At 44.3% G+C, this 16,988-nt stretch overlaps 1 protein-coding gene across 4 annotated transcripts in view; it reads right to left on the bottom strand.

Annotated features, from left to right (window-relative positions):
- Positions 1-16,988, bottom strand: part of POLR3B (RNA polymerase III subunit B) — a 122,784-nt gene that overhangs the window by 19,245 nt on the left and 86,551 nt on the right. For all 4 annotated transcript variants that reach the window (XR_011380255.1, XM_002711427.5, XM_008257116.4 and 1 more), the window contains exon 23: positions 16,684-16,826. Coding sequence is in view for 3 of the 4 variants with exons in the window: in XM_002711427.5 (XP_002711473.1) it covers positions 16,684-16,826 (143 nt within the window). In the remaining variant the exon portion in view is untranslated. The remainder of the gene's footprint in view (positions 1-16,683; positions 16,827-16,988) is intronic.

The raw sequence follows: 16,988 nt of genomic DNA, 5'->3' as shown, positions 1-16,988 counted from the left end.
TCTGTGGGCGAGCCTTAGTCATCCAATCTTTGTAATGGGAATAATTAGCACTGACCTCACGGGGCAGTTGTGTTAGAAGAACAGATGAGCTAATGTCTGAGAGGTACTTTAAGGTCCTTAGAGAAAGACTGCATCTAAATACAAGGAATCATTATTATATAAGAAACCTAATTACTCCCAGCAGGAAGCAACAAGCTAAGTGAAGGAGCCCAACTTAATGTCACACTCAGGTCGGCTGAAGCTCACTCCTTCGCAGGTTGTTCAGGTCATTTGCCATCACTGCAGAACTTCACAGGGCCTGGGGCTGCCAACTGCTAGTGGGAAAGAGTTTACTGCTGATGAACATGGCGGTAAATGGGGCCAAAGCAGCAGCAGGAATGCTTTCAAGTTTGTTCCTATTAAGTAAGAAATGTTTTGTTTTGAATAAACTCATCTCCATGAGCCTTTACACATTCACAAATGTAAATCTCTAAATCAAAACACGAAGGCCAACACAGGTGGTTGCTCCTTTCTTCCCTTCCTCCTTTCCAGTTATCGAATTAACCTCCTTTTCTTTTTCACACCACTACCTTAAATAATCCCAAGGGGCAGGCGAGAGCAGACAAAAACTGTTGAATCATACGAGCTTTGTTCTCTTGTTGAATCACTTCCAGACCTATCACATCACTTGCCACATCCCGGCTGACATAATTTTAATTCAGCTCTTCCTTACATGTTAACAGATAAATAATGCATAAGAAAACTTGATTAGCTTTCTTATTAAAACATCACTCTAAATGAGAGGAGGCGCTAGAAGACAATACAGTTTTTACACGGCTTTCCCAGGAGCTGTTGAATGGTTTGATGTGATAAATCTGCATAGTCCAAAGCCCACAAAGGGCTGATTAATTGAAACCCTTACAATGCTTCTGGAAGCAGCTATTGTAAAACAATAACCATAGGAACTTTACAAAATACACACGGCTGAATGTGTCAAGAGCTTAATAAAATGTGTTGAGGCTACACTATTTGGAAACAGAATTGGAGATTTTTATTCTGGGCCATAAAACACTAAATACCCTAATTTCAAAGCTTTAGTTGGATATTTACTGAAAGGTCAGAGGGGTTACAGGCTAGCTACTGAAGACCAAAATTTGTTTGGAAAAAGTAAATTACATAAAATCTTCTTACAATAAGGGGTCTATGTGGACGGAATAATCCTGATTTCCAACATGAAAGTAAGAGTTGATGAAATTTCTCTTTGGACCCAACTCTGAGGGGAGCTTTGGCATCATGCACCTTATCTTGGGGCTCATGCTGTCAGCTCCATCGGCCCCGGATCCCCTCCCACTTAGAAACTCCCATTCAAGCAGGATCAAGCAAAGTAGGGAGCCAAAGATATCCAGACTGTTTGAAGCTTCAGAGGATTTCAGACAGTCTCAAGTGCTACAAGGGTACAAGGTGTTATTATTATTACACTAAATCAGGGCCCTTTCACTCTATTTTAGAAAACATAATATTTAGCAAAAAGAACCAACGAAGGTCTGGCAAAACCAGTTTGTAACCAAGCCCCATTTAACAAATACACTTTCTTCTCAGTTTTGCTACATGTGACTTCACATTTTCTTAGTTTTCACAGTGCTTCCTGCCTACTGTGTAAGGATTCTTTGACGTGCTGGGAAACTACACTAAGTTTTCTTTTATTCTAAGAAACAGTCAATCAAACTGTTCCTAAATTAATTTGGCAGGTCAGTAAATAATTTTTATTATTGAAAAATGAAGGCAAATGACCTTATAATGCAACTTATTTTGAACAACAGAAGGGCAAAGATGGAACTTTGTAACAACTTTATGCATAATTCTTCTCAACCAGAGATAGATATGCTAAAGCCTTACATGGAAAACTCCATTTTTGGGAGGCTGGATTTTATTGTAAAACAAAAGGTGACTTTGCTCCCTTTAACCTAGCTGTCTGGTCCTTTATGGTCTGGTGGGGGCAGGGGTGTCAGCGAGCGTATGCCATTGTCTCAAACTCCCCGTTATTAAAGAGCTCCTGTTTGCCAGGACAAACACTCCAGCTCCAGCGCAGTCCCCCTCTGCTTAGGAAGCCTGCCTGGTGCTGCTGCCCGATGCTGTGATCTGCAGGACCTTTGTTGGAGGTGCTAATCCTTTTTCACATGAGAGACTGAGAAATGTTCTTTCAGGGAAGTGATATATTGCTTTTTTTTTCCCTTCTCCACATCAAAGGAGCCCACTTTTTCCTCCCTCATTGTGAATGGCAGCAAAAGTCAGAGGAAATCTGGAAATATAATAATTTGGTTTGCCTGAATACTGAAATGCAACTTAACTTGGGAACTCCAGAGAGAGAAAATGTTTGTTAGAGAATTAAAGAGAAAGAGAGAGAGAAAGCAGGAGATCTTCTAATAAATGCTCAGAGGAAAGAAGGCACGAGAAAAAATATTTGCCCCTTGACTTTCCTCCAGGTAGAATTCATATCAAAATTAAAGACACTTACACAAGTTACTTCAATTTTAATAGAAAGTCTAGTTTCAGACATTATTCCAATCAGCATTATATGTGAATCTCTATGTTTAACTCTGTCTATACGGCTGATCATGAAAGACTATGAAGGACCCATGTTCTGTTCTACTTCCCCTTCAGAACATCACTGTGCATCGACTGTGTAGGTCCTGCGTTTGCTCTTAAGTACTCGGAGAATCTGGAACAGTGGGGAAAGGAGATGAGGACCTCAAGGTTTACATACTTCTCCCCAGCTGAATTTAAAAACAAAACTTTCCTTCTTTTGTAAACACATACAGCAAGTTCACAAATTTGGCCTATAGAAGGTCATTACTGAAACATCTGCCTCCCGCTGGCCAGTGCCCTGCACACCGCTGACGGATGAACTCTCCAGGGATTCTCAGCAGCAAAGGCGCAGCTCCTGGGGGAGCCAGTACACTGCACGCCCACTGAAGAGATACCTGAGTGACCTCACAAAAACCCAGCCTAAGGTTACCTGAATGTCTTATGGGAAGAAGGAGCTGAAATCCCTTCATGGAAAAAGTGCTCAGCAAGAAAATCCTGCCTGCATCTGGGCCGGAGGGCTTCCTGTTCATTGTGACGCTTTCTTTTGTTTTTCATAAACACTTTCTCTCCTCATCACTAGGCTCTCTGCTTAGTCTTCCTCCATTTGGGAGGTTATGAAAGGTGATGGGTCTGCCACATCTTTAACAACTACTGAAAAGATATTTGCATTTCTACAGTGGGCCTCCTCTGGCCAATCACACTCAATACTGCTTATCATACAGCACTGATGCTGATCCCTGCCTACTGGGAACCAGTGCTTCTGGCGGTGGTCAACCCACTCTGTCCTCCCTTCTGCGTGAGCTTGTTCATCATATACAGCAAGTAACATCCTGCCGACCAGCCTCCTTTCCACATGTTTCATTTAGCCCTTAAGTATCCTACAACCTTGGAGGTGATAAGGCTCAAGTGGGACAGATACTCATGTTCCATGGAGCCAGATTCTCAAGGCTGCTAATTGTTAGAGAGGAAATGTTAAGAGGCATTAGGCAGAGACAGACAACCTACATATTATGCATGTATAAAAAGAATCCCCCGGGAATAAGCAGTTAGCCTAGTGGTTAAAACTCCAGAGTCCCACATCAAAAAGAATCCCCAACGACAGCTTTCTCAAAGTAACCAGTTCATCCATATCACACTTGCCAATATCCAACTCTCCCAGGCCTGACCCTGCTCCTCTCTGGGTCCCCCACTATAGCTTGGGTTAGTGAGTGACTCCTGCCAGATACCTGCCAGCTGTGCAGGCTGTACGGAGAGGTTCAAATTCTCTCTTCAAGTACGCCCCCCTTTTGTGCTTTAACCCTCACATCTTGCCAGATGAATTGGGAGAGGGGCCAAAGATGAGAGCTCAAAATGCACATCCCTTTGTATCTGTTCAAATTCTTGATAGATTTTGAATTTTAACCAAGGCTACTAAAGGCTGATCAAAGGACCAACTAAAGAAGGCAGCAGCAATTTGACAATGAGTTGATTTTAGAAAGAAAGGGATACTGGAAAATGCAGCTCCATTTGAGGAAGATGTCTTCATCTGGGAGTTTGGCAGGTGTTTCTGGAATAAGGTGCACAGGGTGGGATTTATTCTCATTAGTGGCAGAAGAAAAGCAACTTACGCAGGAAGAATGAGAATTCTGACAAGATGCTCATCTTAAATAGGAGGCACAGAGAAGAATATTAAGAGCTATTAGGATTTTGTCTCAGGAAAAGGCTGTCTTTTCCAAGGAGAAATCCTTGAAGTTGCAGCCATCTCAAGGGCAGTGCGGTAATGGGATACCTGAAGGCAGAAGAGTCTCTCCACATTCCCACTGCTGTTCTCCTGGTCTGGGCCACAGAGATGAGCTCCCTGCCGCCCTCCTTGCCCTTCTCCTGGTTGAGCTCTTAGAGTTATAAGTTAGAGCTTGTCACCCCTTAGGCTACACTTGCTATCCAGTAGTCCTATTGGTTCCCAGCATATATGCAGAATAAAGCCCAAACTCTTGTTTTTCCCACAAGGCCTGGAGGATGTGTTTCTTTTCTTTTTTTTTTTTTTTAAAGATTTATTTATTTATTCGAAAGAGTTATACAGAGAGAGGAGAGGGAGGGGGGAGGGGGAGGGAGGTAGAGAAAGGGGTCTTCCATCCACTGGTTCACTCCCCAGTTGGCTGTGATGGCCGGAGCTGCACTGATCTGAAGCCAGGAGCCAGGAGCTTCTTCCAGGTCTCCCACGTGGGTGCAGGGACCCAAGGACTTGGGCCATCTTCTACTGCTTTCCCAGGCCATAGTAGAGAGCTGGATTGGAAGTGGAGCAGCTGGGACTCGAACCAGCGCCCCTATGGGATGCTGGCACTGCAGGCAGTGGCTTTACCCGCTATGCTACAGCGCCAGCCCCAGAGGATGTGTTTCTATCCTATTTCTCTGACCACTTCTTATATCATGCTGCTCTTCAAGCATATAACTTACCAGACCTGCCTTTTTATTTTTTCTTAAAATTTTATGTATTTGACAGAGTCAGGGAAAAAGATATAGAGATAGGTAGGAAAGTAGGTACGTAGCGAGGCAGGCAGGTAGACAGACAGATAATAGATATGTGGAATTCCTATCTACTGGTTCAGATCCCAAATGCTGGCAATGGGCTCAGGCTAGGGACCAAACCTGGGATTCAGGAACCCAGCTACTTGAGCCCCAGCTGCTGCCTCCCAGGGTGTGCTCTAGCAGGAGGCTGAGTAAGGAGTAGAGCTGACACTTGAATCCAAGCACTGCAATGTGAAATGTGGTCATCTCAAACAGCAGCTTAAACCTCAGGCCAAATGCCAGCCCCACTTGGCCCCAGCTGCCTTTTCTGTTCCTTGAACGCAGTCTGTGCACTCATGCTTTTGTCTGAACGGTTCTTTCTCCCCACCTAGAACTTTCTTCTTCCAGACTTCCGCTGGCTCCTTGTCCTCCTTCAGGTCTCAGCTCTGCGGCGCCTTCTTCAGGAGGCTGCTCCCGCGAACACCACTCTCCGACCCCCAACCACTCTCCCATCCTCTGCACACCCAGCACTTCTCACTATCCTTAACTAGCCTGTCCTAGCTTTGTTTGTTTCTTTTCTGTCTCTTCCCCCAAGAGAAGATAAACTCTGACACAGCAGAGATCTTGCTGTCTTCTAGGATCTAGAACAGTGCCTGGTACACGTGAACATGCAAGCAATAGATGAATCATGCAATAGCGTATGCACTTCAGAACCTGAGTCCCCATCGACTAAGCTCTGTGAGATACATGCTGCTGTGTGACTGTGCCACTGTTTGCCAGCCTTCCAGCCACAACCGCTGTGGCACCTTTTCTCTTAGAGTCAGTCAACAAGCCCCATCGGTTTGCTCTTCTCTGCAATCCTCCATTTTTCTTCCACAGTTTCATCAAAGCCTCCAGTTCTAAACCCCACCTAGTCTCTGAGCCTCCCCTAACTGCTGGGCATGCAGGAGCAGTTACAGGGCAGACCAGAGTGGCTCCCTTCACCACTGCTGCCCGTGCACCCGGGCTGAGCTCTCTGCTTCACTTCACCATTTACACCACTGGTCACAACCCTCCCAAACACTCTCTTTCAAAGACCAACCCATAAAGGGACAAAGTAGCTCCTCCATTTAGCTTTATGTCTCTCTGCTGTACTTTATCTCAACCTGAAGGCTTTCTGTACATGCTAAACAGAGGGTAGCCACGAAGAAGAGAGGAATGTGTCTGCGAAGAGGGGGAATGTGTCTGTTCAGCATGGACCATGTAAAAGGGTGGGACTGACAGGCGCAGACTAAAACAAAGCACACTTCAGATGAGATGGCCATTAGAACGGTGAGGCTACAGGACAGGTTGCTCAGAAAATAGTGAGGGCCTCCCTTCATAGGCCACACACAACACCGAAAACCCTCTCCCAAATATAGTCTAACAGGAGCTCTTTTTTTTTTTTTTTTAAACAGGCAGAGTGGATAGTGAGAGAGAGAGACAGAGAGAAAGGTCTTCCTTTGCCATTGGTTCACCCTCCAATGGCCACCGCGGCTGGCACGCTGCGGCCGGTGCACCATGCTGATCCGATGGTAGGAGCCAGGTACTTAAGCCAGGTACTTATCCTGGTCTCCCATGGCGTGCAGGGCCCAAGTACTTGGGCCATCCTCCACTGCACTCCCTGGCCACAGCAGAGAGCCGGCCTGGAAGAGGGGCAACCAGGACAGAATCTGGCGCCCCAACCGGGACTAGAACCCAGTGTGCCGGCGCCGCTAGGTGGAGGATTAGCCTAGTGAGCCACGGCGCCGGCCTAGGAGCTCTTATTCTTATACTAGTAGGGTGGATTTATATGAGACTTCTAAAGACCTTTTAATCACTAAGATTCCATTCCTAGCTATAATAAACTCTAAACTTCTCTATCATCAGTGTTTTTTCCATGTAATTTAGTATTTAACTATGTAATCCTTTTGTATCCACACCTTGACCTCAGGTGTACAATGAATTGTCCATGGAGTTAGCCAAGGGGTGAATTTCCTTTTTATCCCCTGAAGAGCCCCAGCTCTTAAATACTACCTGATAGATTTCCCCAGGGACTGTAAAGACAGTCTCACTTGTGCCCAGCATCATGGGTATTTTTCAGTCTTTTATGATTTTATTTATAAATGGAAAATAACTTCAAAAAAACAGACTTGCGGCCGGCGCCGTGGCTCAATAGGCTAATCCTCCACCTTGCGGCGCCGGCACACCGGGTTCTAGTCCTGGTCGGGGCGCCGGATTCTGTCCCGGTTGCCCCTCTTCCAGGCCAGCTCTCTGCTATGGCCAGGGAGTGCAGTGGAGGATGGCCCAGGTGCTTGGGCCCTGCACCCCATGGGAGACCAGGAGAAGCACCTGGATCCTGGCTCCTGCCATCGGATCAGCGCGGTGCGCCGGCTGCAGCGGCGGCCATTGGAGGGTGAACCAACGGCAAAGGAAGACCTTTCTCTCTCTGTCTCTCTCTCTCACTGTCCACTCTGCCTGTCAAAAAAAAAACAAAAACAAAAACAAAAAAACAAAAAAAAACAGACTTGTGCCATTGTCATGCCTCTGACTTCAGACAGATGACATTCAAGGAGAGGATTAAAGAGGCCAACTTTAAGTTAACAACTCTAAAAGAAGATAAGCTATCCTCAGATAATTAAGAGTTGAAAGTGTGATAAGTACTCTACCAATGACTGCTATTAACATTCAAGTATAGTGGCCGGTACTGTGGCATAGCAGGTAAAGCCACTGCCTGCAGTGTCAGCATCCCATATGGGCGCTGGTTCTAGTCCTGGCTGCTCCTCTTCCTATCCAGCCTCTGCTATGGCCTGGGAAAGCAGTAGAAGATGGCCCAAGTTATTGGGCTCCTGCAGCCGCCTGGGAGACCTGGAAGAAGCTCCTGGTTCCTGGCTTTGGATCAGCTCAGCTCTGGCCATTGCGGCTAAATGGGGAGTGAACCAGCGGATGGCAGCCCTCTCTCTGTGTGTAACTCTTTCAAAGCAATCTTGTACAACAAAAACAAAGCCGGAGGCATCACAATACCAGATTTCAGGACATACTACAGGGCAATTGTTATCAAAACAGCATGGCACTGGTTCAGAAACAGATAGATAGACCAATGGAACAGAACAGAAACACCAGAAATCAATCCAAACATCTACAGCCAACTTATATTTGATCAAGGATCCAAAATCAATCCCTGGAGCAAGGACAGTCTATTCAATAAATGGTGCTGGGAAAATTGGATTTCCACGTGCAGAATCATGAAGCAAGACCCCTACCTTTCACCTTACACAAAAATTCACTCAACATGGATTAAAGACTTAAATCTACGACCCGACACCACCAAATTATTAGAGAGCATTGGAGAAACCCTGCAAGATATAGGTACCAGCAGACTTCTTGGAAAAGACCCAGGAAGCACAGGCAGTCAAAGCCAAAATTAACATTTGGGATAGCATCAAATTGAGAAGTTTCTGTACTGCAAAAGAAACAGTCAGGAAAGTGAAGAGGCAACTGACAGAATGGGAAAAAATATTTGCAAACTATGCAACTGATAAAGGGTTGATAACCAAAATCTACAAAGAAATCAAGAAACTCCACAACAACAAAACAAACAACCCACGTAAGAGATGGGCCAAGAACCTCAACAGACATTTTTCAAAAGAAGAAATCCAAATGGCCAACAGACACATGAAAAAATGTTCAAGATCACTAGCAATCAGGGAAATGCAAATCAAAACCACAATGAGGTTTCACCTTACCCGGTTAGAATGGCTCACATTCAGAAATCTACGAACAACAGATGCTGGAGAGGATGTGGGGAAAAAAGGACACTAACCCACTCTTGGTGGGAATGCAAACTGGTTAAGCCACTATATGGAAGTCAGTCCGGAGATTCCTCAGAAACCTGAATATAACCCTACCATACAACCCAGCCATCCCACTCCTTGGAATTTACCCAAAGGAAATTAAATTGGCAAACAAAAAAGCTGTCTGCACATTAATGTTTACTGCAGCTCAATTCACAATAGCTAAGACCTGGAACCAACCCAAATGCCCATCAACAGTAGACTGGATAAAGAAATTATGGGACATGTACTCTATAGAATACTAAACAGCAGTTTCAAATAGTTAAATAAATCTTAAAACAAAAACAAAAACAAAAACATTCAGGTATAATTCTTAGGTGTGAACGTCAAACATTTTTAAGGTAGGTTTCAATCTTACAAGTGGTTAAAACAGCCAAAAAGTCTTAGAGGCAAAGATCTGGTAAGCAGACAAAAGGTTGGTGTTCTACAAATCCTTCTCAACTTTTATTACAATCATTCTGTAAACCACAGTGAACACAACTGAGTGTATCCCTAAGCATCCCTGTGTTGACTATTCCCAAATATTAGACATATGGATTTCCAGTTCAACATGAAGATGGAATGTATGTATTATCTCCACTGTTTCCTCAAACCTAACAGGGCAGTTTAAAAAGTTAGGTATTAACCTATCTATTAAAGTAGGATGAGCAAAGTAGCACTCTGAAAGCTGATATGAGAGTAAGTGACTAAACAAGAGAAAAGTTAGACCCAAGCGCCTGCAGAAAGGTGTGGAGAAGAGAGCTGACTTAGCCTTATTCCAACTTCTGGGAGGCTCAGAAAACAGACTCCAAGTACTGTGAGGAACATGGCAAGGTGTCGGGCTGAAAGCAGGGAGACTGACTCAAGGCCACCCAACTCGGCTGCCAGGTCGAGGGCCTCTACTTCAAATGTGCCCACGCCCTGACCCCTTCTCATCACCCTCCTGTTGTCACGCTCTCCCAGCCCCTCCAGCTCTCACCTGGGTTACTGCAATAGCTGTTTAGCCACAGTCACTGCTCTCTCCCTTACCCCGAACAGTCTCTGTCCACAGAGTAGCCAGGACAAGTCCATCATCTGTGTCACCTGCTCAAACTCCTCCAGTGGCTTCCCTCCCCGGCAGAGCAAAAGCCGGAGTTCCTGCAGTGCCCTCCAAGGCTTCACCTCTGACTCCTTCCCCGCACTTGCTCCCTCCCACCACCGCCTCCCTGCGAGTTCTCTACCATTCAGTGAGCTCCAGCCGCAAGCCTTCCTTCCACTTCGGATGAGCTGTAAGGCTTTGCTCCTGTATTTTTCTCAGATCTTCACTCAAATGTCATCTTTTCAATAAAGCACTAGTCCCCAACCACTTAACCTAAAATTTCCAACCATTAACCACACCCCCTTTCCACTACATGCTTTCAATCCCCCTCCTCTAGCTTTTTTTTTTCCCCCTTCCCTTCTTAGGACTTATTTCAGCATTTACCATAACCTCTTTTGTCCATAAGAACATAAGGCCTACCACGGCTGGACTTTTTGTCTATGTTGTTTACCCTCAGGACCTAAAACAGCACCAGACACTTAGAAGATAACCTAATAAATACTTGTAAGAGAGATGTCTACACAAGAAATCAGATAACTAACATTCTCCCCAGCCCTTACTGGAGTGAGTGAGCCACAATGGTGTGAGACCCAAGGACAGCAAGCATTGTAGGGGCTAGGGTGGGGTCCAGCCTGACACAGAGCAATTAGATAAAGTCTCGAAGCGGAACAGTGAGCTCCCGCCCACTGCGCCCCTGCCTGGTGTCCTGATAGCAGCTGTCCCTTTTCAGCACTGTCCCCCTCACTTCTAGCTCCACCCTCCAGGTAGGTGTCAGAAACATGGTACTATGTGGCACAAGCAAGAAAATGGTTCACTACTTGACTGCCCTAACAATGTCCACAAGTCAGTAACCTCTACTATCTATGGGCCAAAGGGCTTCCAAAGCTTTTAGGGTTCAGGGGTGTGCTAGACATTAAATAAAGCCTCCAACACCAGCAAACCAGACACTAAAACCTATCCAGGGGTAAAAAACAGAATTAGGGAGAAAAGAAAATGATAAAGAAAAGTAAAAGAACACACTAAAATAAAAATAAAAATATAGAGCCATTGCTATTAAAAAAGGAAGAGAAAAAACTATATTTAAAAATTTAATTCGAAGGTAAAAAGATGACAGGTAAAAAAATAAAAACTGGAAAATAAAGTTGATTATAGCTCCTAGAAAGAAAAACCTGAGGCCGGTGCTGTGGTGTACCAGAGAAACCCACTGTTTGTGGCGCTGGCACCCCATATGGGTATCGGTTCAGGTCCCGCTGCTCTACTGCCAATTCAACTCCCTGCTAATGTGCCTGGGGAAGCAGCAGAAGATGGCCCAACTCCTTGGGCGCCTGCATCCACTTGGGAGACCCGGAAGATGCTCCTGGCTCCTGGCTTTGAAGTGGCCCAGCTGCGATCATCACAGCCATCTGGGGAGTGAACCAGCAGGTGGAGACTCTCTCTCTCTCTCTCTGTCTCTGTCTCTGTCTCCACCCTCCTCCCCTCTCTGTAACTCTGCCTTTTGAATAAAAAGAAAGGGAGGGGAAAGGGAAGGAGAAAGAAAAGCCCAAGAAATAGACAATGGGGGAGAAAGAACATTGATCTAGAAGACACAACACCTCATCGGCAAGAGAACCTGAAAGAGCACACAGAAAAAAGATGACAAGGGAGTTATTAACAAAATAATGCAAAATAGTGTCCAATAATTAAAGGACCCAAACTTCAAGAATGAGAGGGTATTTGATTTCTCAGCACAAAAAATGAAATTAAGTCTATGAAATATCAGAATCTCCAGAAAATAAGGTAGCAAAATCCTCCAAGAGAAGAATGGAACAGGAAGGAGGCAAAGAGAGAAACAGGACACAAAAGATTAAGAAGCAAGATGACTATAACTTATAGGAGTAACATGGAGTCTAGATATTATTGTAATGCCATCAAAATCCTTAGGGAATACACATTTCAACCAAAGTGTAAACCAAGAACAGGGAGAACATGTTCAGAGATTTGTGACCTCAAAAAAAAAAAATAAATTTACTTCTCCTGTGATCCTTTCTCAGCAATTTAACAAGCAGAATAGTCTACCAAGAGAAGGGGAAGGGCAGAGGGAAAAAAAAAGAAAAGAGTTGGGGCTGGAGCTGTAGCGCAGTGGGTTAATGCCCTGGCCTGAAGCGCCAGCATCTCATATGGGCAACGGTTCGAGATCTGGCTGCTCCACTTCCTGTCCAGCTCTCTGCTATGGCCCGGGCAAGCAGTACCACTCACATGGGAGACCTGGAGGAGGCTCCTGGCTCCTGGCTTCAGATCGGCGCAGCCCCGGCTGTTGCGGCCATTTGGGGAGTGAACCATCAGATGGAAGACCTCTTTCTCTGCCTCTCCTCTCTTTGTGTAATTCTAACTTTCAAATAAATAAATAAATCTTTAAAAAAATAAATTAAAAAGAAAAAAGAAAAAGAAAAGAGTCCAGGAAGAGGCACAGGGTGTGCTCTGGGCTTTGTCCTAACCCCTAGTACCTCAAAATGTGACTGTATTTGGATACAGGGGGTTAAAGAAAGTAATTAAGGTTGAATAAGGCCATAGGGTGCAGCTTAATGCAATGACTGGTATCCTTAAAGAGGCACAGACACTAGGAATGCATGTGCACAGGGAGAAGGCAGCCATTTGCAGCCCAGGGAAAGAAGGAAGCCTCAGGAGAAGCCAGTCCTACTCAGCCGTTGATCTTGAACTTCCAGCCTCCAGAATGGTGAGAAAATAAATTTCTGGTAAGTGACACTGTCTGTGGTATATGTTATGGCAGCCCTGGCAAACTAATACAGAGTGCTGACCAAGCTTTTAGAAAACAGTTCCAAAGCACACAGTAAGAAAGGCTGCTTACAACCAGGGCTGGCCCAGGCTCTGCCCAGCACAGTGGTGGACTATCGGACCCACCTGCCAGCTCACCTATGGTAGAAACCACCACACGAGCAGGGAACAGCCACCAGTTTGGAGCAGGAAGAGCAGGAGCTGTATACAAGAGATCTTTTCGGGAAAAAGAAAGACTGTAGCAGACTACTGACCACGTGAAAAATTATACTGAGAAAATGTGGACATTACAGAAGAACAGTAATAGGAATAAAGAAAAATAGACAAAAAAAAAAAAAAAGAAAGAAAGAAAATTAACGTAGCATAGCAGATAAAGCCACCGCCTGCAATGCCAGCATCCCATATAGGTACCAGTTCAAGTCCCAACTGTTCCACTTCTGATCCAGCTCCCTGCTAACGGCCTGGGAAAACCAGTGAAGATGGCACAAGTGTCTGGGCCCTTGTCACCCACGTGGGAGACCCAGACGGAGCTCCTGGCTTTGCCCCAGCCATCTGGGGAGTGAACCGTGATGGAAGAGCTCTCCCTCTGTAACTCTTTCAAAAAAATAAACTAACAAAGAAAATGCACCATTACTTAGTTGGCACGTGAACAACAAAATGGACTTATTACAATGCATTCTAAATAATTAGGTAATGCAGAATTGTGATGAGCCTAGGCTGGGAGTGAGGGTAAGGAGTGGGGACAAGAGGGAAATGCTGGGTCTTTCTATCCATCATAACAGGAAATCAACAGCTACAATCCAAAATGAAAGATAAAATATATCCAGGTTTGGAGATATTTAGATGTATGAAGTTCAAGAGTAGAAGAAATTGCTTCTGGGAAACAGAATTGGAGAAGCAGCAGAGACTAATGTTTTTCAGTACAGGAAAACCCTTTTTTGTGCTACCTGACCTTTTAAAATCATGTGTATTTATTATTTGATAAAGAAATGAGTCCTATGTCATTTCTTTCATTGATCTATAAAAGCTTACCCTACCTAGTCTTTGTCTGTTTTATTCCCAATCTTTTCAACAAATCTGATGCAGTCGTAAGAGAAGCGACCATTGAAGGGATCTAGGCTAATCAGAAGGTTTTTACCCTTGGATTAAAAGCCATCTGGAAAAGGAAAACTAGCAAGACGAACTCCTCTCTACAAGTGAAAGGTCAGCAAAACCCAGGAGGGCTTCTTCCAGTTTTGCATAGAGATGCGTAAGGCAAAGCCCCAAAGGCTGAACAGATCTCTCAATTCTATTGCTAGAAACCATGTCTTTCAAGGAGCATCATGCTGATCATTTTAACAATTCAGAAAAAGGCTGTGGTGCAAAAATTCCCTGGCATTTTACTTGGAGGTCTCTACTTACAGAAGCTTACTAATAAGGCGTGCTTTGATTTTCAAAATAACTGCTTTGTCTACATATACATGTACTCGCACATAATGTATAGACCAAACAAAATCAATCTATCGGGGCCAGTGCTGTGGTATAGTGGGCTGAGCCTCCCCTTGTGGCACCAGCATCCTGTATGGGCGCCGGTTTGTAGCTCAGCTGTTCCACTTCCGATCCAGCTCTCTGCTATGGCCTGGGAAAGCAACAGAAGATGGTCCAAGTGGTTGGGTCCCTGCACCCACATGGGAGACCCACAAGAAACTCCTGGCTCCTGGCTTTGAATTGGCCCAGCTCTAGCTGTTGTGGCCATTTGGGGAGTGAATCAGTGATGGAAGACCTTTTTCTCTGTCTATAACTCTACCTCTCAAATAGATAAATAAAACATTTTTTTAAATCAATCACTCATGACTCGAGAATCTGTTTCTTGTCACTCCCCCTATATTCAAATCGTTCATTAGTTCATTTTTAAGTATCTGTTGAGTGTGCTATGAAAAAGGCTTCTCAGGCTCCTTGGAAAATAGAAGCACGTGGGCTCAGCCCTCAAGAGTGGAGGTAGGACACCGTGGATAATCTCAGAAATGTCTTTCAGTCTCCAGCTCTCTACACGATACTCTCATGGAATACAGACACAGGATGTGGGCATGGAATGCTTATAAAGTGGCTCAGAACGATGGATATTCTTTCACGCCATGCATTCTTGTAAAGCTTCCAGTGTCAACATCTTAAGAGTATCAAGCTTAGCCCTTGTCCAGGTAACAGGTCGAGTAAGACAGGGACTGTAAATGGGGTTATGAGCATCCCCAAAAGGACGTAGCAGTGTATCTCAGAACCTGTCAATACCAAGCGAAAAGGAGAAGCAGTTGTGATACAGAGAATTTGATTGTCACTGGCAAGCAGTAGAAAACATTAGAACTTCAGCTATTTTTAAAAACACTCCAAGAGCATTAAGAACCATCTCAGGGGATATGGGAACTAGAGGTGTCAAATTCACATTAATAGATGGAACAAATTCTTCCTCAAAAATATTGACAGGCTGAAATAATCCTGCTTCTGTCAACAGAACTGAAAACACTTTTTATGAAATAGTATCTTAGTCTAAAAGAGTTTCATTGGCAGAATGATAACTCAGGCTGGATTTCTTTGACCAAATAAACTATAATATTTGATTTACTTGCTTAGCAAATAGTTAACAGTCAGCAAGAATATAATGTGCAGCTATCTTCAAACCAATCCATCAAAACAAGGAGATAACACACTAATTTATATGGAAAGGAGAGTCAAGGTTGAAAAGCAGAAGTGACATGTCTCAAGTACACGCCAAAAGAACATCAGCCAACGTCCGCAGGCATTGCTGCCACTTCTTGAACACTTACTATGCATCGGGCACAATGCCAACTGCTTACCCATCAGGGTGGCCTCGTAGTTGGGCAAGAGCTTGGACTCTGAAGTCAAGTTGCTGGGGTTCAAAACATCAGTTCTTCCACAAACTGTGGGAACTCGGGCAAGCTGTGAATCTCTCTCTGTGCCTCCATTTCCTAATTTGTAAAATGGAGCTAACAGTGGATTCCAGCTCACAGGGTGTGTGAGAATCAGATGAGTTATAGATATAATGTAATGAGAACACTGCCAGGTGCACAGTTAGTGCTACAGAAGTGTTAGCTGTTGTTGCTCTTAAAGCTAAGTGGCAGGCACAGCCAAAACTCAAAGATGAACCTTCCACTCTTAAATACTACGTATACTGACTAAGAGAGACTCTACTAAAAATGAATTATCAATAGTGATCAGTGCTCTGGTTATGGAAGATAAACAGAACACAAGGCAAACGGATGAAAACTGAGCAGCAGCTATCAAAGGAGAGAGTGGCTTGCCAAGCAGGCTCAGAGGCAGGAGACTGTCCATATAGAGCAGCCTGCACACTGCACTGGGCCAGGAGGTTCAGGTTCTTTTCTAATTTGAAAGACAAACACATGGGAACAGAGACAAGCAGTCAGATCTATCCACTGGTTCATGTCCTAGATGATTCGGTCAGGCCAAAGCCAGGAGCCTGGAACTCAATCCAGGTCTCCTATGTGGGTGGCAGGAACTCAAGTGCTTGAGTCATCACCACTGCCTCCCAGGGTGCTCATTAGCAGGAAGATGCAGTTGAGAATAGACCTGGGATTTGAACCTAGGAATCCCAAGTATTATCTTAGCCGCTTAACAACTGTCCTGGGACTCAGGTTCTAACACCAGCTCAGCAACCAACTCACTGTGTTCCCAGAATGTATTCATAATTATAATTCTGGGTACAGCAACTCATATAGAACGAAAGAAAAAACTACAGAGAAGCAATTCTACCATATCATCACTAAAATATAAGCAGGTTAATCTGAAATGAAGCAGGAATAATTTTTTAATAACTATGTAATAATTTTCAAACATGCTATATTTTGAATAGGGAGAAGTTATAAACTATTTCTTACATGTATGGTTGATACATCCTTTAGCATCGTCAGTTTTATAAAGAAGCTGAGAAATGTTACAACTCACCTTTCTGCCCGTGACGGCTGCTGAATTTATCTCCGATCTCTGGTCGCCTTGTCTGCCTCAGTAGCATTTTGATCAGAAAAGCGTCCTCAGCATTTGAAGATATCATCACTTTCTCAATATATGAATCTGTGGCCCCCTTGTAGCTAATATTAAGAGAAAATCACAAAACGGTTTTCGGACTGCAGTTTGTGAACCTGTCACCAACATGGCATTCTATTTACTGCCCTCCCCCCCACCCCCGCAGAGTATTTTGACATTTTCATCCTGGGCACTGGAAAATAAATTTAAACATTAAATTCAAATTT

The sequence above is a fragment of the Oryctolagus cuniculus genome, chromosome 11 (genome assembly GCF_964237555.1).
Source record: "Oryctolagus cuniculus chromosome 11, mOryCun1.1, whole genome shotgun sequence".
Taxonomy (NCBI): Eukaryota; Metazoa; Chordata; class Mammalia; order Lagomorpha; family Leporidae; genus Oryctolagus; species Oryctolagus cuniculus.
Note: the sequence above shows the minus strand (reverse complement) of the source record. Positions and strands in the feature narration are given on the sequence as shown.